Raw genomic sequence first — 26,557 nt, 5'->3', positions numbered from 1 at the left:
ATAGATTTTTGAAATCAAAATAAGGTAGTGCAGAATTACCAGTGTGGAGAAAAGCAGGTTCCTACACCTCCTTTTCTAGAAGATATACCTCCTTTGCTAGAAGAAAGCAAGGTTGATTAACAAATTAAAGGTTGACATACAGCACACATTTTAATTCCCATTTCTTTTAAAAACAAATGGAGTACAATGTAATGGATACCCATAAGATGCATGTGCTATTTTACTTGCAAACTTTAGCAGATAGATATATAGGTAGATATAAAATTTCTGAAGCTATGTTTCCTCACTGAATCCACTGGTTCCTAATTAGGCCAAATAACTGTAAACTGGAGATACAATCCACAAAAAACAGTCTCATATTTCATAAAAACTGCTAAATATTTAGGAAATCCAGACACTTTCACATTCCTTTCCATGCTTCATTTAAACTTTGAGCAGCAAGACTCTACTTTTATAAATTACCTACTGACATAGTCATAAACTGGCTTGGGAAAAACGTACAGGTCTTCTTACATACACCTCAAGTCTGGAGCTATGGCATATCTCCGAAATAGTTCACAGTTCCCACAGTTAATCCAGTACTGCAAAATGGCACTAAAGTGCGTAAGTATCTGAATGTTGGGCTAAAAGGTGCTGTGCAAGCGTAAGCTACTGCTTTGCCATTTATATACGAGATCATTTTTCTTTGGAGAAGGGCACTATTTCTGGAAAGCCACTGATTTTAATTGTAATGGAGGATTGTCTACCTTTCACCTTTCTAGAAGATGTAAATGCCCCCTTTCTGACTCTTCTGTTTCTTTGTCAAGAACGGTAAAAGAAAATCACCCACTCTAAAAATGTGTTTCAAGATAATTTACTAGAAATGGTATTTAAAAACCAACCAACCAAAAAACCCAAAAGGAAGAGCACATGGTACTCCAGATGAAAAGTGGACATGCTCTTTGTAACTAGCTATGGATCTTCTGCTCAAATGAACATGCTGTTCATTTTTATCAAAACATGAATACTAAACTACCATAAATAAAATACATACAGTACAGAACAATTAAAATTTTTTTGTACAGTAGTTACTTTTACATTAAACTCACCATCTTTTCAGATATGTTGAAAATTAGGACTCTAAACATGATTATTTCAAGGTATCATTTTTAACAATCTTGCACAGGCCCGACAATCAAAAACACAAAGCTTTGATTCAGATAGCTTGGCAGGTTTCACATACTTTGAAATAAGTTGGGTGTGTTTTTCACTTACATGTTTTATTTTTATCAAAAGACAGTTTGATTATTTTTATTTAAATCTTTACATGAACTGATTTTGTGCAATACCACTGCCAGTGTAGCTTGAGAAAACAAAATGTGTCTGGAACATTGACTATAGTCCAAGTCTTGTCTACCTCTTAAAAAAGTAAGACTCTAGGAAATCCAATGTGAGTGCATTTGAATACAGGAAGTCAGTCCTAGAATAACTTTAATGTTAAACAGGTACCGTCTCTACCACTGGTGATTTGATGCACTCTTCATGCAGTCTGCTCTTTTCTGGGAGGTTTAGTGAATTCTCAGCAGGGTGTTCTTGTACACGACTGTCGCCATTCAAAGCTGAAACAAAGCCATCTTGAGAAGGACCTTTCAAGTATGGATGAAATTCCACTTGAGGGTGACTTGACCTATGCTCAGTGTATAAAGTGTTACATGGAGCACTGCTATCACCTTCAGAAGATGAGCAGCAAACAATCACTGAGGGGTTGGCAGAAGGGTAATGAGGGCTGCTAAAAGTTTCCTCTGATTGCCGGGTGTAGTCAACAAACTGTTCTGAAGTCATGTTGTAAGGCACCAGAGACAGACTGCCGTTCTTGACAGCATCCCTTTCTGAATAAGTCTCACCGATCTGGTTAGCGGTGCCAGCAACATGGTTCTCTATTTGGTAATACAGATTTGAAGAGTTAGTATAGTATGAGGCATTTTTAGAGTGGTTTTCATGCACAGCAGTTCCATCAGAGTAGCAAAGGACAGAAGGAAGAGGCACCATGTCAGCATGGGAGCCCATGCTTTCTACAAAATCATCTGCTTTTTCTTCCTCCTCATCTTCCTCCTCATCTTCCTCTTCCTCTTCATCATCATCGGATTCGCTAGGGGCTAAACTCTGTGTGCTAGAATCTGTAACTCCACTACAAAAGCTACTCCCATCTTCCTCATCCTCCTCTTCCCCTGGGCAGTCCAAGTCCTCGGCTGACTGAGAATGCATAACCGCAGCCGGAGGTTCAGTTTCGATCTCAAAATTTTCTGCAATTGAATATTCAACCGGATGGGGTCCTGGACTCACAGAACTAGTGTGTGCACTTAACTCACTGTGGCAGCCGTTTAGTGCCGGAACTTGCTGCTCTCTATTTTTCTCCAATTCAAGTTTCATTATTGTGTGCAAAAAGTGAGTCCGTACACGGATAGGGTTAAATTCAATTCTACCTGCTGTATTGCTACACCCTTCTTTAGTGCAACCGCATGGAAAAGACATACGATCCACCTTTTAAGAAAAAGAATATAGATTAACAATATGTATCATAAGCCTACTGATACGACAGAACCTAAGCAGCCTAGAGAAATACAATAGTGAAGTGGGATTCACCTTGAGAAGTACTTGTAAGAATAGTCGAAGCTAGCAATAAGGCAGAGGGGCTAGCCCTGGAATTCAGCGCTACTGGCAGGAACAGTAAGAGAGCCATACGTGCAACAATATTGCAGAGTAGGAAAAATACCTTTCTGTTCCATGGGGGAAGGCATTACACAGTGGAACAAAAGATAGGTAGTTTTTCTATTTATGGATCTGCTACAGCTTTGCTTCATGGCATGCTCAAATCCAGGCAGAAGCATTACCAGAAAGAGTCTTAACATTTGATTAAAATTATGGAAACTGGAAACCTATTGGAACAAAATGAATTACGTATAAAAACCTTTATAAAGGTGCCCAGGGGGACACCTGACCACAGAAGTAGGAATAAACACTCAAGTACTTGAATACGTAAAAGATATTCCAGTCAAATGTAGATGCAATATTGTGAGCTCAACAGACTATGGGCAGAACTTAGATATCTAATAATAACTATCTTAAATTTAAAAATGTGACCGAGTTCACAAGTCAGATAGTTCAATTAGCTTAAGGTGTATGAGTTTCATCTACACTATAATACCTAAACATAAAATATGATGCAGAGGAGAACCACATAAACACAATCTAGTGCATCTTCCCTCCATGCAAAGATGAAAACAGGAACAGCAAAGAGAATGTATTATTTATAATAGCAGAGAAAGTTTAGCTTGGATTTAAGAAATAATGAAAAATGCATTCAAGAGGAAATCAGCTCAGCTCCATAACAGCGTCTCAGGAGAATTAGTGGAAACCTCTTTTACGGAATATTTTGGGACATTTACAGCTGTACATAGGGCGCTGTGTAAATGTACAATACAAAATACCTTTTCAGTCTGCAGAGGAAAAACCACCTGCTATATTAGCAGATGTATTTTTTAATGCCTACATGCAACTTTATCATGCATGCATTTTAAGTATCATGCATGTTAAATAAAGGATGGTACCGCAGAGTTTCATTTATTGTTTCTCATTGAGTTTGGGCTATAATTCACATTTGGACAGTATATCAATTGTCTCTAAAACGAAAGGTAATACCCCTCTGAAATCTGCAGGCTACTGATTCTTCTATTCTCTGTATTTGCATATTTATATAAAGGCCAAAGAAGAATATGAGGAGCAGAATACTTGTATAAGAACAACAACAGCAACAACAAAACTAAACAATGTATGTGCCTAAATCAATCATAAAATAAAGATGTTTGAGAAGACTGTTTGTATTGCACACTACATACTCTTAAATCTGGGCCTTAAAAAAATGGTTTGAGATCCACAAGTGTTATTGTTTAATAATTAACTTAATGAATTTCTAATAGTTATAACTTCAACAACAAAAAGTACATGTGTGTGCTTTTTTTTTACCCCTCCCCTTGATAGTTCAAGAACAATAGTAATATAGACATTTACCTGACATTTTATGCCTGCAAGACTGCAAGTGCAAGTTTCTGGATCACAGAACACACGGCAGTCACAGCCACAATCCTCTCTGGACAGGCGGATGGCCCGCAGCTCGTGTTTTTCTTCGACATCAATCTTCTTCACTCCAGAAGCTCGCAGCAATGCCCTTCGCTTTTTTGTCGGCAGGGGTTGTAGAAAGAAGTACTCATCTACTTCAGTGTTGTCTAGATCAATATCGTCATCGGAAATATCATCCAGTGTCAGGGTATTAGCTTCTTCAGATTCCACTGTACCATTCTTTGTCATCTATTGCATAGAACATTAACAACGTCCTTAAACTATACCCACATGTGTGTATATATGTGTGTCACAGATGTAAATATGTGTAATGCTTTATGAATGTGGAAAACCGTATGTAAAACACTGCATGACAGCCGGTACGTTCCAGTATATGATTACAAATGGGTTAAAAGGCAGTTCTTTCACATTTAGCATGTGAATTAAATACACATTTTTAGTTTCACGTTTGTCGTGAAGCTCATTTTTTTTCTAAGTTTCTAATTTCTTATCTGTTCTTTATGTCCTTTATCATTTGTCACTGTTTGCCAGACCTCACGCCTGTCTAAAATTCTAGTCTTTTCGGTATTGTTTCATAAGATAATTTTTGAACATTTAATTGATTCTAGTTCCTGTCTCCAGGCTGCTTGAAATTGTTCAATATCGCTTTTAAGACAGTAATTATACTACCAACAGTGTTCCAGAGTTACGATGCATCACAGATTTGTAAATGGTGTATTTTCTGTACTATTCGCTATCCTGTTCCTCTTTAGCCTGACGAGTTGTTTGATGTTTGTACAGCTGAGGTCACAAAGCAGCATTTCCACTTAATCCTTTGGCCAGATGCCTATATTGGCTTCTTGAGTTGGCAATTTTAAGCCTGGAAGTCACTTAATTTTGCTCCTTTCTACCTACGTTACTTCATATTTATTTGCAATGTATTTCATAGTGCTTACGCATATAGCTCTTCTTAAGTTCTTTCTAGTCCTCTTTGGTCCTGAAAATAACCCATTTAGCTTTGTGTTGTCATACATAACTAACCAGTCCAGACTATTCTTAGGTAGCTAATGAATGAATAAACTTAGAAAAAAGGAAATAAGTTGTTAACCTCTTATGGAGGGTCTTGAGAAAAGTTTTGAGAAGATTTGTGCTCCTTTCCTAGGGTTATGAATTTTTGACCCTCTAAAGATACAAGTATCCTGGCACTATATTATTACCTATGTATAGTCTAGCTCTCAAACCTTTCAAAAATTGTTTCAAAATTAAATGGCCGTGAGCATCACGCACAAACATCCAGTGCCACTTTCGTAAGACAGCACACTTTTGTACCATACTGCTCTAACTCCTCTCATGTATAAAGGGGTGTATATATTCAAGGAGAAAAGAAAAAAATTTACTGCACTGAAGGAAGGTCAATCTTCCCATCCATGTTAGAGCTCGCTGGTTATACCTGCCAGATAACACAACTACAGGGTTTCTAAAAGTCCTTCTACAAAGAAAATTGCTTAAGAATCAAAAAACTATCACATGTTTAAAAAAAATGTTCAGATGACATTCACTACAAACAAAAGTATTTTCTTAGTCTCAAGTTACTGAGATTGAGCATTGTATATTGCAAATGTGAAGCAAGTGCAGTTATACAATTTATTTTGTCCTATAATAAATCCTTTTTCTTTTATTATTGTTCTATGAAATAATTTTGCTCAAAGTGGAAAAACAAGCAAACAAAAAAAAAACAGATTCCCAATGTTCACCCTGCTCTGTGTAATGTCCTCGACTGATCAGGTAGCTGATTCACACTCGCTGAGCACCTGGTCTCATACTCTTATGACTAAAACGTGGTGCAACTATGTGATAATTATACACTGGTGAAGTCTCAAGCCTCATTTGCATTAACGGTGTCGTCATGGGCATAGCCATGACCTCAGAAATATGGCCCCAGTGAATGTAATTTGAATATTTCTTACCTATAGTAAAATAGCCATTCAAATTCTTTCTCTGTTTTGCCTTATTACTTGCAGAAAATTTCAGCTTGGCCTGTTATCCCAAATAAATTTTCAGACACCAAATAAACACTGAAGTCATAACTAACTACCACCACCTGTTTCTTGTGCATTTCAATGTTTAGACATTTAACAATTGTCACTGTAAAGATAACTCCCCTTTTTTCTGCTACTAAATCCCATCATCCCCATCGAGTTATGCTTCTTTCACATAAAGAAAGCAGTCCTCAATCTTACCCATTCCACAGTTTCTGCTTTTGTTTGTTATATTCACAACCGTTTCGTTTTCTGATTTACATTAACAGTTTGTCCTTTCCACAATCTTTTGGGCTGTAACCGTCATTTACAGCATTACTGAATTATTCGAGGGTGAACTCCTGCTGACTGCTTACTCTTTTTTGCAATTGCCATTTTGTGTTTATAACAACTGCGTAAGACAATCGCAGAAAATACCCCCTAACTGTTCCTGACTTGTAAAGTCAGGTTAAAAGCAATACTCTTCCCTTTGAGTCTCAGTGTCGTGACTGGTAGTCCCTGCATGCAGTGTGTGTGTACACATTACACTGCACAAAGAAAAATTCTCCTGAGATCAGTAATCGTCCCTTCTTAGCAATTTAGCACCGTATTTAGTTCATGCAGAGGTGTTCTGCCACTTCCACAACGCCGCTTTATAGGCATTAGTTTCTTTCTCTTTTCAATGTATTCCCAATCTTTCTCCGTAACTGCAGCCTTTGGAGTTTAGTGCCTTCGTTTTATTTCATGTTTCAGTTTATTTACCATGTCTGTTATCCCTATAACATTCAAATCCCTTTATATGCTTATGCTTCCAGCTCTTTCTTCATCTTAAAGGCAGGCATTTTCAAAATGTCCTCTCAAACTTCTACCTTGACAGGTAGATCCACAGAGTAATTAAATGCATCTTGAATTTGCTGCCTGAAGCTAGTGGGAGGGAACATCCCACTGTAAATGCAACTCAGCCTGAATGTTCAGATCCCGAATGGCATCCTTGGTATTTTTTTATATTTTTCATTTTTTGTTAGCTAGGTACAACTAAGTACAGTGTATTTATGTTTCTTTGCTTGCTCCCCTTTTTTTTATATATAATAGGAGCATGACCTACCTCAGAATTCTGACTTCTCTAGTTTTAAATACACAAGGCTCAAACCACTCCCTTAAGCAGATCACTGTTATTTAACTGCCTATCAGAATTTAGGTTTGAAACTGGGGAAGAATTCTAATCCCTGTTTCTGTAATTATTTTAGTACTTTATTCGATTACTATTTCATAAAAATTAAGTTTCGGGGCTCTTACCCATGAGGTGAATGCTGTAACTGCTCAGCTTACGAAAGCACCTACAGAACCATACCAAACCTCTCCTGTATTTCTCTGCCTCCTCCTGCAAATCTTATCTGCTTTGCTACAGTGGTAGAGCATTGAGGAATGCTGAATGCATCCAGCAGGCTGGGAAGTCAAAAGCCTGGCCATCAAGTGGGATTAGACAGCAGTTTGACATTTCAAAGCACCTTACCTCCTGACTGTTTTGCTGGATGACTACCTTCTTGTCTCCTCTGATATTTTTTCTCAATTTTGTCACACAAAGAACATGAAAATGAAAGATTCAGATATTTGCCAAACAAGTAATTGCGTAACTACAGAGGGAGAAAGATTATCAAAAACTATCAAATACATTTTCCAATACAGAACTTCAGGGGAACATTAAGTTCTCTTGCTTGTCATAATATTGCTCATCTGAATTAAACTTGATATAGAGATGGGTAGAATTTCTCTCATAAAGCTAAAGGTTAATGTCATAACAACAGAAACAAGGCAAGGGCCAATGAATGTGTGAATCCTTTGGGCAAAATTCACTTCAACTCTGTAAAACGTGAAAAATTCAGGTTAGATACCTTTTCCTGCCCCAGCTGGAAATTATTCCTTACATTTTCCCACAAAGGAAACCAACTGTGTCCACAGACCCGGGAGCCTTAACATCACCAGGGTCATGCTAATCATTTTAATAGATCTTAATTTGAGGAGACATTATGAGTAAGCACCATAAATTAGCTGGAAGAGTCCTTATTGCTTACTCATGATGTTTTCTCAAATGACAACGTATTGAAGTAAAGCCTGCCGTGTACCTTTCATCTTGACAAGATGGCTTTTATGCCCAGATTGCCATTAGAATTTTCACACACTGCTGCTAACAAGTGTTTATGGCACTGTCAGCAGTGTTTACACCAAAGTGCTGGTGCTAAATGGCTAAAGTGACTTGAAGATGATTTTAAAGTCTTTATCTGCTTTTAATTAAGGTAAGTTTCTGATTTGGCTCTTCACTTTTAGCAATTAAAATAATAAACAGTACCTAACATTAAGAAGACTCAATTCCAATATATTACTGTATTTCTTTTTTTAACAAATTCTACAAGACAAGAATGCTTTCTACCTACAAATTTGCATATTTTAACGCAATGCAAAAAATTAAAAAAAAACAGGGAGACTGAAATTAAAAACCACACTGAAAATGTTACATTCTGTTTGCATAATGGTTTTCAAGCAGAAAAACCTTTTTGAGCAAACTTTGCACTACCTCATTTTCTCATTTTCTTCAATTTTTTGTGAAGATGCATAGTAATTTAGATGCAAATCTTGATTAGTACATTTTCATTAAAGATCATAATCACTGACATTGTCACCTTAGAACTCTACAGTGTTTCCTTCTTGGGTTCATTTAGAAACCATGTGAATGACCAAGCAGCTCTTCCATCTCTATCATGGGAAATCAGCAAGGCACAGTTGTCTTAAGCAAATAAAACATGCTCAGTGCTCTCCAGTGACTCTTCACTATAATTCAGTGAGTCCTGCATTTGCTTTTGGGAGGTAAAGTGGGTTTTATTTTATTTTTTTACCCCAAGTGTATAATCAAGGATGCAACTAAGCTGAGTTTAATGGACTAGTTCAAAAAGGAAGTTTTCTGTTCCCTATGTTTTTATATATGCTCTAGAGTGAAAAGAAATATTTTACTCTAGTAAAAGATTTAACACTAGTAAGATGTTACCATTTTTAAGCCACTCTCAGGATTCTAACCTAACCACACCACAATTTCTTAATATTTGAATTGAAACTTTAGAGTCACCTTACCAGTCTCAGAACATGCTAGTAAACTATTCCCACATAAACTGCTGAGCATCAATGAAGAAAGAAATCCACTACAGCTGAATTACGTGAAGGGGAAAGGACTTTTCTATTTGGTAAAAGGAAACAATTAAAATTAGGACAGAGGGAGGAATGCAAAGCAGGCTTTCATTACTCACTGAATACTTATGAAGAGATTTTGCCAGAACTTAAAAGTCACAGTAAAGATTATCATCCACTCAAACAAGTGACTGAGGAGATGAAAGAACACATTCTATTTGAAAGAGAAGCAGAAAGCAGAGTCTATGTCCCAAAAAAAAGAGTGGGCTGGAGTGGAACATGTAAGTTAGTGAAGAAAGGAAATCCATCCCAGCCAAGAGGAGAATTAGGATCTGCGAATTTTCTTGATTTACTTTCTAGCTATAAAAAGAAAAGGAGAAGTGAAATATTTGCATGCCTTCTATTCTTTACTCACTCCACCAGGGATTCCTCTCTTTGAGCTGATTCCTGGAAGTCAGCCAAGGGATCTACACAGAGCCATTGGTTACAATAACACAGCTCAATTCACACTTGGTGCTCTGAAGATCTGTGATGCGAGATGTTCAGAGGTATAATGTCTATCTAGTGACAAGTCAGTAACACTCTAGCCAAAGGCCGTACAAATACCCATCTTTAATTTGCCTTTGTCCTGAGTGGTTTTATGTATGTTTGTTTTCATTATGACAGTTCAAATTTTATGGACTATTTAAGAATCTATTTAGCTATTCAAATAAAAAACAATTAGAGGAGACTGAAAAAAATAATTACAATAGTAAGGGTCATATATATTTCTTCAGGAGCTCAGACAGAACTCATGAACATAGTTCATTCTATGGGAAAAATGCTGAAAGGCATTTCTTAAACTTGGAGGGTACCAGAATGCTCTGGATAACTGTAGTAGTATCTGAAATAGAGATATATCATCATGAAAGAAGGGGCTATGGAGCACAGTAGTTCAGTTACAACCAGCAGCCCAAAATACGTACAATGCAAACCATTATACAGGAATTGTTTCATCCACTACAAAAACATAACAAAAACAGAAGTTTTGCCAACAATTTTAAAGGGGTTGAAAGAACCCTTCCAAGAACACAGTCCCCTTCTCTATTGTCCTCTACTCAAATACACTGTTTCTTTCCTCTCCCATATTGTATTTTAAAAGACAGCTTCAAAACTGTAGCTAAGATTTGTTCTGACTAGCTAAACTGATACAGCCAGTTAATTTGTCTGACACATTCCCTCTTTAACATAGACATCCCTTGGTGAAATATTAAAAGACACATGATTGTATAAATTCGTACACTGAAAAAAGAAAACATTTTCAGTATTATTGTTTCTTATTTTCTCTTCCTGGCACTTCCAGACTTCTGCTGGACACCCACTTCAAGGCTAACTTCCACCACTTCCTGCCTTTGCTTTCCTCTCTATAGAAAACACGGAGTAAACAGCAACCTTCCTGTAAAGCACTTTGAGGTACAAATCAATAACAGCTACAGCAGCACTTGGTAATATCAAACAAAAATACGTCTTAAGTAAAATAAAAAAAAAAAGCCATTGTTTAGATTGAAAATGGAGTTGATATAAAGAAAATGGTTTTGTTTAAAACACATACATTGGGCTCATATACCTCTGACACTGCTCATTTAAATAAATAAGGCAGGGATCAAAGTCTTGAACAATTTTTACCTTTAATTTTAGAGAATTGAGTTTTTCCTCCCTTAGATGCTCTCTTAACATCTCTCGGTGAAGCCTCTCCTGTTCCATCGCAAACTCTCCGAGCGTGTACTGGCGTACACTGTTGTGGCGAGTAGACATTCCCAGTGTGCTTCCCCCTTGGCTGGGAACACTGGTGAAGCCTTGCCTTCTCGTGAAGTAATACACGGTAACACAGTTAAAATGGACATTTTTTGTTCTCTTCCGCTTCTCTCTCTTCAAGATTGAAGAAGCTAGAACAGATACAGATTACAGGATGAATGGTAACTTCCAGTCACATAGCAAATTCCCCACTTGTGTAGTTCCATTTACCTTTGCAATACCTGACTCTGTGCACACTAATGTACCGAGGTGTGCAGTCTAAATGAGGGGATAACATTAGAAATATTTACTGTATGTGCAAACCTAGAAGTCATTAAAAACTGCTACAACCATGAATGCTGTTGTCTACTTTACAACAGAAATTTTTGGCTGGAACAGTTGTGTTTTCCCATAGCATTATAAAAAACGTTCTATCCTTTTACCAAGGAAGCAAATAAATCCCAGCAAAAGGAACTTCTTTCACAGTGTCACCTCAAAGACAGTGATAACACTGACTTGCTCCTCTTTAAACCACTGCGAACAAAACAACGTTGCACAGGACAGCAGTCAGGAGAACAGTCTCTCACAGGCCTATAGTTACTGTTACTATTCATCAGCAAGGCTTAGCTGTGGAGATTTGCAACTACATCTTTAAAGCATTGGATCACATTGGCAGAAAAGATTCCTCTCTCTTGTAATCTAAAATGTGATAAATTAGTGTTAGAAAAACTATAAAGGCAATATGTTCAGTGTTTCAGACTGTCTCAGAAATTCATACATCATCATCATCACAGAATAATACAGGAATAATGCTGATTAACAATCAGATCCCACTTCCTTTTTCTTTACCTTCATCCTTCTTTCTGCTGCCATCCACTGAATACACATGTATGTACAGATATATATTTTAATGTGTAGAATGTTGACAAAAAATTAAATCTAGTCTTTTCTAATTCTTTTCTCATTCCCATCACACTTGTAGATGCAGTATCATAAGAAATGCGAAATTTTAACTGTTAAATATTGTTATTTTTTTCTACAGACATTTAGTAACTCCTTCCAACAATCTATTGTTTCTCACTGGTAACAGTGGTGAGCCTTTAGAGAAAAAAAAAGACACACAAACGTTAGAGAAAGATAAGAGACACTCCTTAATTTTTAAGATGAGCAGCGTGATTTATTTATTTATTGCAAAATGGCAATAGGATGTTGAGAATGTAGATAATAAGTCATTGCTTTGCCTTTTACAGGCAACAACTGGGCAGGTATGAACGAGAGACCTAACTGCCAGAATTCAGCCAGTAAAATGACTTCAAAGGTGCCTGACCACTCTTGAAATACTTGGAACCCTTGTTTAAAAGCAGTAAGAGCAACATGATGTACACAGCTAATCTAAAATTGCCCCGTCTCTAGAGATTGGAAGCACTTGGCCTGCAGCCTTGGTTTTGTAACAGGTCCAGTTTATTATCACCATTAGAACACAGTTCATTCTCTAATATTATTATGTAGTGAAATCATAATCACCAGAAATGTAAAACCCCCAAACTTTTACATGAAGTAATTCAGTCCAAAAAATAGCATAATCTACCTAACTATATGAAAAACAACTATATTAGAAAATACAGTCCTGTAACCAAATTAGAGACAGTATGCCCTACCGACATAATCACAAAACTATCTGGGACTCAGTCAAACATTGAAATAATATTATTTTTCCTAATACTGATAAGCAGCTAAAAGGATGGTTTATTATATAAATAACATGCACTTCTCCAGATATGCTGCACGTATGTTAGATCATAAATATAAAACAGATAAATAAGCTCAGGTTTTATATTCACTCACATGCTCTCAGTGAAGAGTGTTCCAAAAAAAGGTGTATAGGATGTCCGTAGAGACAAATCAAAAGATAAATTCTGTTACACTAAGCATGTTTAAACTTACATCTAAGTTTAAGCAAATCTTGTAACAACAAAGCCTGTCAAAAATATTTATAGGAAGAGGGTTATTTTGTTAGAAAAGACTAGTTGACAGGGGTGTGTCAATTTTGCATGATATTAAATATTGTTTTAATGTACTGTTCTTTTTCATATATGCCACAGTTTCAAAACAAAACTATCTTTAATAAAACCAAATTTTCAGAGTTTGGAAGACAGGGTAATTTTGATATTCTATTCTCTTTCAATTTAGCCTGAAAGCAAATATTCTGAGTCAGAACATTCACTGCCTATACGCTCTTACACATAGGAAAGAGCATATTAAAAAATCCTGTTTCTGCTGAAGGACCTGAATCATTCTGGGATGCATACAATTTCTGATATAACGGTATTGATGTTTTTTTGGATCTCAACTGCTACTGAAGGGCAAGTAGCTTTTTTTACCAAGTAAAAGAACCGGCCACATATGGCATGAGAGAGAAAACTATAGTAAAATATTAAGGGAAAGAAAAGATAAAAGGTTAATCTTAAAAATGTATATATATGCTTCATGAGAAAATAGCAGGTAATTGGGCCTGTAAATTGCACAAGCTAGTGGATACCTTTAATTCTTCATCTGTAAACTTCAGTGTCTACCACATAAGGTCTACATTTATAGTAATTTGTTTTAGACCTTAGCTATGGAACTCCTGACGTGGCTGCTTATGGGCAGGAACACCAAATGCTGCAATAAAAGTGCTTCCATTTTTTTAAGTCTGTCAATCTCTTTATGGAAGAGATACTACTTTCATACTACTTTCTATACATAAAGAAATCAACCTTAAGTTTTATTCACATGCTACACGCTAATATTAATAGTTAAATGAAGCTAGGCAGAAGACTCTGCAATCTAATTACTTCCAGCTGACAAAAAGAATGTCATCTAGGATAAAAACTAGATTACATGAATGAGCTTTTCCACTATGTCAATTTTTGGGGAGGGGTGGGGGTGCCCATGTGTGTGCTGTCAAAATTGAGAACATGAATTGCATACATTGCCATATGCTATGCCTAAAGTGGTCAGCAAGGTCTCTCAGTAAGACTAGTTGTCACGAGCTGTCTTAAAGAACCCATTAATACATTTCTTCAACTTTTTTTATAGTTCTTATCACTTTTAGAAATTAAATTATCAATGCCACACCATCAAAGTTGTTTGTTTGTGGTTTTTTTAGCATATCACTGACAAAAATGATGTTAAAATAGAATTAAGCTGAACGTCAAGAAAATGCTGGCATTCTGTAACTGCAACACCCCTGGCACTATAAATCCAGCACTACACAACTGTGTTGAAAACGGCATGAGAGCTGACATGTATTTGTTGTAAATGTCACTAAAGTTCATGAGTTTATTTATTAACATTATAGTTCCGAGTCAGACAAATCATACGATAATCTGTATAAGTAAACAAGCATGTAAACATTCAGAGCCCTCAGATTACGTGTGATTTTTTTTTCTGAAACACATCTGATCTTTTGGCTTTGCTTCTGTCTCACCCAAGAGCTCATTAAAGGGAAGAGCTAAGGCTCTGCAAATAATGCTAGAGTCATCTCTTCTATGTTACTGCTAGGAAGCAGTCAGAATATATTCATATTTATGAGAATGTTGTTTACAAGAACAGATCAGGCAGGAACTGCTAAAGATTACAGGATTTTATTTGATTACCCAAAAGCATAGAGATATCAGTGAGGGAACTGGAGAATTGTGACCACCTTAGTAACCAAGGACACAAAAGGAAGCACTGTTAGCACCAAAGGCACTATGTTCTTAGAATCACAGAGTCATTTAGGTTGGAAAAGACCTTTAAGATCATCAATCCAACCATTAACCTAGCACTGCCAAGTCCACCACTAAACCACATCCCTAAGTGCCATGTCTACACAACTTTTTAAATACCTCTAGGGATGGGGACTAAACCACTTCCCTGGGCAGCCTGTTCCAATGCTTGACAACCCTTTCAGTGACGAAATTTTTCCTAATATCCAATCTAAACCTCCCCTGGTGCAACTCAAGGCCGTTTACTTTTGTCCTATCACTTGTTACTTGGGAGAAGAGACTGACACTCTTGCTCTACTATACTTCCTAAACTCTCTGAGCAGAGGACTGCCTTAATGTGACCTCAAAAAAATTACTATTAGATACTGAATGGAAATGCCAAACATTTTCCAACATCAGGGACAAAGTGCTCCGTAACTCATTTGGTCCTTTTGCTTCAAGCCAACCCGAACTCATGATTCTCAGATCATCTTATCAAAAGCCAGGGACATATGTTATTATGCATACACTGTATCTTAAATAGTATGTTCAAATCAGCTGTAATTAGTGCTAACAACACTACTTAAGACAGAGCAGAAGGACATACAAAACACATTTTCTGATATATTGGAAAGCATGAACATATGCCCAGACAAAACTTACCGACATTAATCAATTAGTAAGCTCCTTTCAGAATGAGGGACACAGATTGTGCAAGGCTTGCACGCCTCTTTAGAGTCAGTTTCACTAAAAATTTATCCATAGAGAGTATAAACACCATACTTTTCCAGAAAAGATCTAGTAACTGCTTCCTTGCTTGGCCAGTCTCAAAAAATAGTATTTACATGCCATCTGCCTGTGTAACAAGTGGTATCAGTGGCTGCCACTATCATCTGTTCTGTGCAGAAGGGTTGATATTAACTCCAGGCAAACTCTCTATGCAGAGATGTGTTTTTTTAGCAGCTGCTGGACATGCACTGTCAACAGGAACTAGAAGGTGGTTTTTGAAAATGAACACCACCATCTAGCAGTTCATGGTGAGCAAGGATGCCAGAGGGACTAGGAATATTCACCTAAAACTGTCCTATGGATCACACATGATCTTTAACACATTTATATACTACAAGTCTGATATATTCCGCTGAAGGAAAAAAATACTCCATTCTCATGTATTTAAACATTAATATAATTTTTAGTTCCATGTTTCAAGGTTACATGGAACTACATATTTTTGACAGATACATAAGTACTGTAATGCATAAAATATATCAATTATCAGAGGGAAGGATGATACTGTTAATAATAATTGCTGCTACAGAACTATCTCTCAGAAGAAGTCACTATAACTGGACAAGGTCTTCAGACATAGATATCTTCAAACAAGACCATCAGAATTCCTCATCTGAAATAATATCAACTGCTGAAATTTTGATTTTGGCATTTGAGTAGCTCAGGGGTTTAGCAGAGCAGAACCTGCTTGCAACTGGCCTGCCTCCTCATGGAGTCAAGTCAGGTCCTGTAGGCTTACCAGCTCGTTGCCACGCAAAAGCAGCTGCTGCAGATTCAGGGCCGTATCTGGACACAGCACAGCCCCATCCGTGCAGCACTCAACCCGAGCTAACAGCCACAGCAGAGGTCATCTGTACCACAGACCTTTTATGGCAAAACTGGCAACTGTCTGTAAACAAAATTCCTTAAGGCAAGGCCAAAAGAATTAAAGGAAAACTTTTAATAACAAACAATTGTTTAACCCAAGCATGGTTAACACATCCTGGAAACAAAACCTGCTGTTTGTGCTTGCCCGTTTGCTGTTCATGATGTGCCTGCACACATACACAGTAGGATGCATTTATTCATCATCTTCTCAGTTATTAACGTCTCTCCCTCATAACAATCCTCTTTATTCACAGCAGTTATAATTTATTTTATGACTACATATGAGATTTCTGCCATTTCTCTTTATGCACAATTCTTGGCTTATGCACTTCTCTGGGTAGTGAACATCCAAAGAATCTCTAAGGTTTCCTAAATTTAAGAACACTGATATGGCAAGCCAGAAACGTGCAGAATGGCGCAATGCCTACACACTAGATAGCAAGGTTTTTTGTTAAAGCTCTTCAGTTTTCAATATTTCAGTAAGGTCCTATTTCAGTCATTGACGATAGTACAGAATACAGATAACTGTTCAGCAGTCATTAAAGAAATTGAGATTTCAGGGATTTATCCATAAGGCTGCACACTGAAAACCTGAAACAAGCTTTGTCTAATTCAAGACAACCTTTTTCTACACATCACCACAGCCCCACACCACCACCCTTCCAAACTACACAGAATAAGGCTTGACTCGGTAAGCCTGTCTTACCCAACCTGTGGTTTACTAGACATGGGGACATCATCCATCAAAGGATTAATGATAGAATAAATACACAAACATCATTACGGTTGTTCACATAGGTGGTAAATTATATACATAGTTGAGGACCATTTCCTACATTGGGACACTAAGTTATAACTTTCATGACCATCATTTTTATTAAAATGGTTGCAATTTAAAATGGTAACATTTTATCTATCAAAACAGAAAGTACCATTTTTATCGCCCAATATCTAACAGTAACAGCATACAAAATGGTTTATGTACCCTCTTCCAGAAAGACTAAGCGTTCCTTATGTTTTTTTTTAAGCTTATAGGGACTTCATCAAGTGCATTAAATGCATTTTTCCAGACACAGTGTCCCCCATATGTCTGCAGGAAACAGGAGTTCCCACTAATTCATTTTTCAAAGATACTCTAAAAATAAAACTTTAAAGGCAAAACTGAAGAAAGTATCAATGTAAACAAAACAAATAACTATCATGAAAATAACAATAGCCTTAAAAAATAAAACTGTTCTGTAAAATAGCTTCCATGGCTGCTGTTATTTCTCACTTAGGCTGATGTGTCACATAAATCTCCATCATAATGATGATTAATGGGAGAAGGGCAAATATTATGAATAGCAGTTTGACAATAAAATGTCTCTGTCGGATTCATCCTGGGTAAAGTATGTTGTACAAAGCATTGATCTGTGCTGGAATTCTGTCACTAAACAAACATAGCAAGTGAGGAAATACTTTCTGGGTTTGGAAAAAGACTCCTCAACAAAGAAGGTAAGAAAAATGAGAGCCATTCAAGTCACATGAGGTTAGAGAATGAAGAAGGACCTTTGTTCACAGTTAATAACAGAGAATGAAGCAATTTGTATGGCAGAAAGTTTAAACATACATCTAAGAGGAACGTGAGAAGAGACAGGGGTGAAGAAAGATGTAGCAACACACAAATTTGTAACAGATCAGTGACAATATTTTCATAATGTATGTTCATGTAACTAGACCACTCTCGTTAGAGACTGTCTCCTTAGTGTTGTAGTTATATGGAAGAAATCACCAAGTCCTGCTGCTAAGTTAGTTTCAAATAACAGTTGCCATCGCCTTATTCCTACCAACAGGTTCATAATTACAAGATTTTTTTTGCACTTCCCTTCTGTACTGCAAATAAGATTTATTTTTCATTTTATGTATTATTGGGAGACTGAAGAATTTTATTACCAGCTCATTTTCCACAGGTTAGTCAAAGCTATGTATCAGCCGCTCTCTAACTTTTGAAATTGTGCGCCTGCCTTTCGCCTCCCTACCACATACCAAGGTGTTTTCAAAGCATGGAGTGGAAAGCTAGAAGCAGAGGAGATGCCTACTGACCTCTGTACATGGGGGTGGGCTGTTCAGCTGCAGCCCTTCCCACCCACAGGAACCAACCAAGCTAGGAAGTCCCCAGCCGAGAGAGGCGTAGGGGGAAGACACTGGTGGTGCCACCTGCACCCAACCTCCCCAGCCACTGCCTCCTCCCACAGCTGGTATGAAGTACTTCTCCCTTCTCCACCTCCTGCTGTACTTCCTGCTCTCTCCCCTGAGACTAACCATTATTTATCTATTTATGAATCTGTGAAAGACACAAATCCCCCAACTCTTTCACATTTAAAAAATTCAGGTTTTCTCCTATTTATTCAGAATATATTTTTTATGTCTTGGTAACAGGTATCATCATAAGCCCATCCAACTCCCAAATCCCAAGAAAAGTGATTTTCCAAAGGGGAAAATCAATATTTACACTAGCAGTTCAGTGTATCCTTATGAGAATCATCCAAGTCTCATTCATATATGAATAAATTATAACTTATTAAATAGGCAAGCAACAGTAATAACATGCTGGCAGACTGAAACAAAATTTTCCTTAATTGCTCTCACATACATATAATGCACTACACAAATGCACTTTTCATTCGCCTTTGAATATCCTTGTTTTGCTCTCTGGGCAGCAGAGCTACGGCCACGTGAAACCTGGGAAAGACAGTGCGTTTCCTTCTGTGCGTTTAGCAGCCAAAACAGAATCCAACACCACCGCACCCCCCCGGAAGAGATCCCGCTGCGGCTCTATTCATCTATGAAATGCAAAGCCTGCTTCCTAATTTTACAAAATCCTGATAGGAATGACATCTTAAGCCCATCATGTTTTTCAAACATTTTTTATTGAGAAAACTGGTAGTTCTTTGATTACGAAACATAAATAATCTCAGTTCTGGCTGAACTCCAAGACATAAGCACTTTCTTCTGCTGTCTCAGCTATTCTCCTGATGTCAAAGACACATTAAAATAAATGTGAACCATATGGCTACCCGGCAGATTACTAGCACTCTTGCATCAATGAGGGCAAAGCAATTCATTGTCACCAATGCAGAAATATCTTAGGCACATGAAAATTTCAAAAGATTGGAAAAAACCTGTATGAAGCAGCCTTTTGGATTAAAGCGTGCTCTCAGACTGGAGGAAATGCTGCTTTTCTTATACTCTATTACCCATTTGTCTGCCTTCTACATACTCTTAGTGCCATATAAACCACTATGGCAAGAAGGATTAACACCATTCTCCACCTGCTCCATGACTTTCCCATGCAGTGTTTCATCAAGTTTAACAACACAGAACAGAAAAGCCTAATCCATCATGGTAATCCAGGTCAGAACACCACTTACAAAAGCCAGCTCGCTTCGCAATCTTCACAGAAAACAAAAACTTGGGAAAAGGTCATATTCCAGAAATTGCTTCTACCTCTGTCTTCTACCTCTCCTTCTATGCCACTACCTCCCAAAAGATATTTCTAAGAGTCTCCATACAGTACATTTACAAATTTTAAACCCTTAACACTTCTCATACATGCTGGAAATCCACATTAAGAGGAAATGCTGTGACCTACAATATACCCTCCCAAGGAAACGTTCACTTGAGGGCAGGGTGGTATTTTCTGAAACAAATTCGAACCTGGAAGTCTTGAAGGGAACTGCATACTCAGAAAGGCATAAATTGAGTAGTACAAATTAGACGGGACAGGGACAATGCTGTGGAACAGCAACACATACCCTTACAGCGTTTCACTGCTCCATCCTTCTGGTACCTTCCTCTTCGGTAAAGCCAAAGCTAAATTCACATCACAGGAAGGGCTAGAAGGGAATGCTTGCCTAATGCTAGATTTGTTTATGTCCCATTTGAAAAGGTTTTTGAAAAATACTAGCTCTCAGACAAGTCTGACATGAATAGGAGAGGTTTTTCATTTGTCCCTTAGTTAAACATTTTACCTCACTGTCAAGAGTTTTGTCTAAAATCGCACAGAAATGTTAAATTCTTGGGACGCATGCTATAAGCTGGGATTTTACAGCTAAAATTTCAGTGAAAGCTTTAAGTTTACTTCCTCAGCACCTTCTATCTCCAGAACACTTTTCTGTGACATTGATCATAATAGTCCAGTTTCTCCATTCTGCAAACATAATCAGCCTGTGGGGAGAAGTGGAGACGGTTAACTGCTCTCTGCCTCACCATCTACTCTAAATGCCAGCTGCTGTTTCGTAGACGATTATTTCTGACCTTGGATGCAGCTTTGAACAGTGTGAGGAGTAAAGCCGCTACCACAGATCCCTGCAGGAACACCCATGCATAACAATTTTATTTGCTGCTCTCTTAAGACACTACCCGCAATCCTTTGTCCCATCTTATGGGTGTCTTCTGTGAATAGCCGTTTGATAAAAATACAACCACCCATTTAGCTGTCTGTGACTTTGCCTTTGCAAACATATTTTTTCATATCTGTCATGAACATCTTCAACGAAAAGATTTTGTTTGTATGTTATCTAAGCCAACAAAAACATCATGTAAGGCAAGAGCTCCTGTTTGCGTAGTATAGGAAATGCACTAATTTACAGGAGATAACTTTTCAAAAATATAGAATTAGTTGCACAAATCCTTCTAGAAACCAGTGGGAGCCTGCCTCCTAACCCCTCTTTATACATTTTTTCACTCCCTCTAGAATAGTTGTTATTCCAGATGAAAGACAGCAGGCAAGATCCTGTCATGGCACACCCTGCCCTGTCACTCTGTAGGAGTATTTGAGTGAAGACATTGCAATGCATTTCACTAAATTTCTTTGCATTTCTTGTTTTTTACTGCCCAGATAAGCCAACTTATTTTAAAATAAAAAACGAGAATCCCTGCACCTGTTTGCATTTTATAACGTGAGTCAAATAATGACAAGAATGTCTTCTTCATTAACAAGAAAATTCCAAGCCTGGTTGCAGGCAATACAAATAATTGCAAGGTGCCATGAAAAAAAAACCCTTTCTAGGTGTTCTCCCATAATAAGGCAGCATCATTACTTCTAAGTCATTTAGATTTCTATCACTAACCAGAAATTAAATACACAGTTTAAGCTCAAAGCTCAGGTAATGCCCTGTGCTACTGACCTCCCACCAAATAAAACTGTATCCTTCACATAAATTTAAGAGAAGCTAGGCCTTCCTAAGGATTTCAAAGGATTTGATACCTTCTTCCAAGTTCTACTTTTAAGTGTATATGGAAAGAATTGCAATGGGGATGTATTTGTATTTTCAAATTCCTCATTATCTTTAACAGTAAAATCAGAAGATGGCAAGAGCACTTAGAGACCGAAGGGTTTTCTCAGAACCCTTACTGACCAGCCACATTCATAATGAACCTAAGGCATCCAACACTCTTAAAGACAGTACCCTAATTAGCAGAATGACAGGACCTATGATTACAGCTGGCTGCAGGACAACCTTGCTAATGACAGCGATAACGTTAATGGCAGGATACAGATAATTGATTGATGATATCAACTAGATTGTGTGATGGTTCTACCTCATGTTGATGAAGATCACCTGGTCAGATGAGCTGGTGCTGGAGATTTCACCTGCCTCTGCAGGTGAAGAAAAGAAGTCTCTACAATAAAGGCTTTACTCTGAAAGTTTCAGCTTCACTATATTGAACTTGAAATGGCAGAGGAAAGCAGCAGCTCCTCAAAGTATGCTTCTTAAGAGATGTGTCTGTGATTAATGTGGTATGGGGAGTTTTTACCAGCACAAAAGCGCAGAAGACAGGACTTGATGAGGTCTTCCCAGGCTTTTCAACTGCATGCAGTTCTGCAACTTAAGCGTGGATATTTTTTTTAATCAGAAAAATAGATGAAGCATTTAGGGGCAGGTACCGCCACAAGGCAGAAAGAATCCCCCACACCTGAACTGGAGCATGGAACCCAGTGATCCTCAGCACACACAATCGTGGGAACTGTCAGGGCGTTGTACTGACAACCTGAACGGCAATTGCAAAGACAGTTTGCTGTGGAGCTGATGAAACACAGCAGCAGGGTGCCCTAGCTCAACAGGGCAATTTACAGGAGCTGAAATGGCATTGGGTGTGCTCCCACCCTGTATTCCATATACCTCTAGGGAAAAAGGGCACAAATACTCTTAGTCCTGACTAATACTGTATATGTACGCTTGGACTGCTACTTGAAGATGAACATCCCTCTTTCTGATATGGAGGAGGGGCTGTGAAACAGGACATGTACACGGACTGGTTAGTAATATGCTTTGGTATCCATTAAGTAAATATGTGGTGTGACTAACAGCCTGCTGAATCAAACTGAAATGATGTCAATAGACTGAGAAAACTAAGTAAAAAAGATGCTAGGGATTCTGTCTGCTGGTGGTAATGAAGGCACTCCATCACCATTTGGTAAGAGATTTAAAAATGTGCAGAGATACATGCACATGCCTAACCAAGAAAGTACTACATTTATTTATTTTTTGGTTATGAACCTGGTAACAGTTGCCTATGCTTTATGGACTGTAATTTAATTTCCTCACTCAGAAAAAGATGCCTGTAACTTAGGCTAGGGTTTTTTTGTGGTTTTCTTCTTGTTGCTGTCTTGATTTGTTTGAATGGATATATTGTTAAAGAAACTCTGTACTTATCCCTGTGTAGTAGTCTCAAGGGATAGTACTTAGGGACATCTCAGTCATGTATTTTCTGCCATTACACTACAGGGTTAATTGCTGAGAACAAAGCTATCTGCTGACAGTTCTGCCCCACCTGAATGATCCAGAGCACCTATATGCCTCATTCAGCTGGCAGGTTAAACTGACCTTAAGGCTAATGGAGCAGGATAGCTGAAAGGTTCTTGTTTATATGACCCAATACATATTGTTTCAAGGGTTGTGTAAATTCTGAGATGCATCAGCTATTCTACATAGATTTATACGCAAACTGCCTGCTTTCTGAAGCACTGAAAGAGTTGTAGCCACAAGTAATTAAAAATTATCTCTTTGTCAGGTCAATTAGAAAGGAAAAGTAAGACTTAGAGGGCCATGTTAGGCTTTTTTTAAAAGCTCAGTTAAAGAATTAACATATAGATCTTAATGTTGACTACAGGTCCCCCACAGCCTGCACATTTCCAGTCAATACAAGAGAGTTTATACTGAACTTCAGACTTCCTTATATGAAAATGGATGGGGAGGAAGACAGTACGCAGGGTCTGACAGTATCTCACAAAATAGAAAAGAAAATGGTACAAAGTGTCAGGAAATGGCTTAGAAAGATAGCCTCCATCAAGGAGGTACTCAAGCATGTAAGAGAGGCAAGGAATCTGGCCAGCTTTTCTTCTGCACAGTCTACGTACGGAAAAAATCCCACAGAACTCTTCCTTTCCATATGCCTTTAAAAGTACAGATTCAAATATTCAACATAGGAAAGCTTGTATCTTTTACTTTGAGAGATGAATGTTTTTAAAGAATGAACAAAACACCTTTCAATGTACACTGTTAACAGTTTTGTTATTGTACAACACATCTGCATGCAGTTTTCAAGTGAGCATCACTAAGTAGCTCCATAAGACACCTGTCTTCATGAGATATGAACATTAACAATTTCCACGTACTCTGCTTTGACAAGACAGCGCCAAGTACCCCAGTGGATTCAGTTTATTTTTTATCACTTCCTAGAACTCAAAATATGTTTTTTCAAATAATATTGTTTAGAAAATCTAGAAATTAAAAAAAAAAAAATCTAAGTACATATAAAGAAAAGTGCTCCTGCCCTGAAGATCATCCAACATCACAAACACAACTGAAGTCAACCAATACAAACCAAAATGAAAACAAATCCTGCGTGTATAAAAATTTCACCAATTGTCCAATTTCAACATACTTTCCAGAATCAAAGCACGTGAAGACTCAAGAAAATGTAAGAAGAAGAAAACAAAATAAAAATCCAATTTCAACAAAAAACCTGTTTTTTCTAGAGGTGGTCAGTTATCAAGTTAAAAATATTTTTCAGCATTTGTCAAGTATCTTTATTCCTTTGCATTTATTTTAAATATAAACATGATAAATTTTTATTGCAAACACATATTAACTTTTACTATCACACATCACTAAGACTCACCTATTTAGCACAGAGTTGCTCCTATATAGCACATGTGCCCAAGGCTAGCTAACTAGTGATTTTTCTAGCACTACTCAATTGGTAGATGTTGATTGTGTAAGCATATAGGTAACTGATATGCTTTAATATTAAGTATGAAAAAGGTGGTGCAAAATCTCACTAGCAGCATTTTAACAACAAATTAACAAAATCTGACTTCCCCATCAGGTACAACATGGAGTGTCCTTGGTAAGGTTACAATATAATGATGCACGCTGAAGAGAGTGTGGATGGAAAATGCAAGTAATTAGGTAGGGATAAAACCACCTTTCCATTCTATACTTCATCTAAGCATCAACATCCTCTATTTTCTTACCAGTGAAAAATTATCACCTTTATCAAGCAAGTAGGCGGCATTACAGTAACAGCAAAGCAGAATGTTAGACACTGAAAGATACCACATCCCAGTGGTATAGAAACTAGTGTCCAAAAATCCTTTCCTTGAGGATCTTGAGATTTGCCTATTCACATGTAGCATCAAGGCCACCTGTTCCATTCTCTTCTTCCCAAACCAGCCTTTTATAATACCGGGATTATTCTGCATTGATTTCTTGGAATCTAGGCTGCTGCATCTATATTAAGGACAATACTTTTTAAATAGTAGTACCAATGCACTTGCAAACAGTTTACTCTTTCTATTTCCATGTCACCAACTGATACATAAATACATATTTTTTATTTTTTTTTAAATGGAGTACATACAATTCCTAGATATATATGTATGTGTGAGTGCACAGATAGATAAATATTTATTACTCTGGCCACAAATATCTCAGTTATATGGATCATTAGTCATAACACTGAAATGCTATACTTTCCCTTACAGATTTTATTAAAAAACTAAAGTATTTATTCTGTCAGCTACAATCAAAGATTATCATTACATGCATGTATTACAAACTCCAAGTTTCTCCCCTGAATTACTAGCCTTCTTTGTATTATCTGTGTATTCACAATAAAATTGTTGTCTTCTATGTGGGTGGCAATGACTGATGTAAAAGGACTGCTTTCATTCTATGACGAATAATCATCTAAGTCCTTAAACAAATGCAAAAGCTAAAGATCAACATGCAGATAATATTGTCACCAAGCTATTTCTTAATACTACTAAGGAGATTTACTGGGTCACTTACTCCTTTGTGGCATTTCAATAAAATAGGTCCCTACTAGTACTGCATCTTAAATATAATATACCACATCAAGATTGCTACATGTAAATACATTTGAAAAGTTGTGCCTGTGTAACCCTTTGCACAGGGTGTTCCATACTCGAGCAAAGAGGATTCGGACCCTCACATCCAAACCCTAGCTCAAACTGCAGCATGTGGTGGACGGATCAGTTGCAAGAACATTCATACTGCATGCTACAAACATGATTTCTAGGCACAATCTAAACCACATAGTTCTAAGGATGACATTGTGTATGGGCAGTGATGAGGAATCCCACCTACTCCTTGGCCCACAGTCTTAAGAAAACAGCTTTATAGCCACTAACTCCAGTGGGGAGATCTATATGCAACAGAGTTGAAGGAAGCAAACCCCTGCTTTTTCAAACATGCAGTTCACTATTAAAACAGTATAACGACCTAAAACAAATATCATAAACTACAAATATAAACCATAAATTCATTCTTCCTAGATACATATGCTGCATACATGATCTACCTAGCTTTGCTAACTTGAAACCAAGTTCTTATCGATACACAAAACCATTGCCTAGTACAGAGAAGTCTAGTCTCCTACATGAAGACTAGAACTATTGCAGTAATGTATCCCATACACAATGATCCTTAATTCCAAATAAAAGAAAGCTTATTATTTTATTTGGAGAAGAACTCTCACAAATACAATACTATAGGTAGCTGACAGCTACATTACACTTATCTAAGGAAAATAAATAAACTT

General features: G+C 37.3%; 1 protein-coding gene across 1 annotated transcript in view; it reads right to left on the bottom strand.

The window, feature by feature from the left end:
* Positions 1–837: 837 nt before the first annotated feature.
* CSRNP3 (cysteine-serine-rich nuclear protein 3) overlaps positions 838–26,557 on the bottom strand; it is a 26,217-nt gene continuing 497 nt past the window's right edge. Inside the window, exons 2-4 of the mRNA XM_010285272.1 lie at positions 10,956–11,215; positions 4,048–4,344; positions 838–2,520 (exon numbers count right to left, since the gene is read on the bottom strand). Coding sequence (XP_010283574.1) covers positions 1,477–2,520; positions 4,048–4,344; positions 10,956–11,215 — 1,601 coding nt within the window. The 3' untranslated portion in view covers positions 838–1,476. The remainder of the gene's footprint in view (positions 2,521–4,047; positions 4,345–10,955; positions 11,216–26,557) is intronic.

This window comes from Phaethon lepturus, unplaced genomic scaffold (assembly GCF_000687285.1).
Source record: "Phaethon lepturus isolate BGI_N335 unplaced genomic scaffold, ASM68728v1 scaffold1424, whole genome shotgun sequence".
In the NCBI taxonomy this organism is placed as follows: domain Eukaryota; kingdom Metazoa; phylum Chordata; class Aves; order Phaethontiformes; family Phaethontidae; genus Phaethon; species Phaethon lepturus.
Note: the sequence above shows the minus strand (reverse complement) of the source record. Positions and strands in the feature narration are given on the sequence as shown.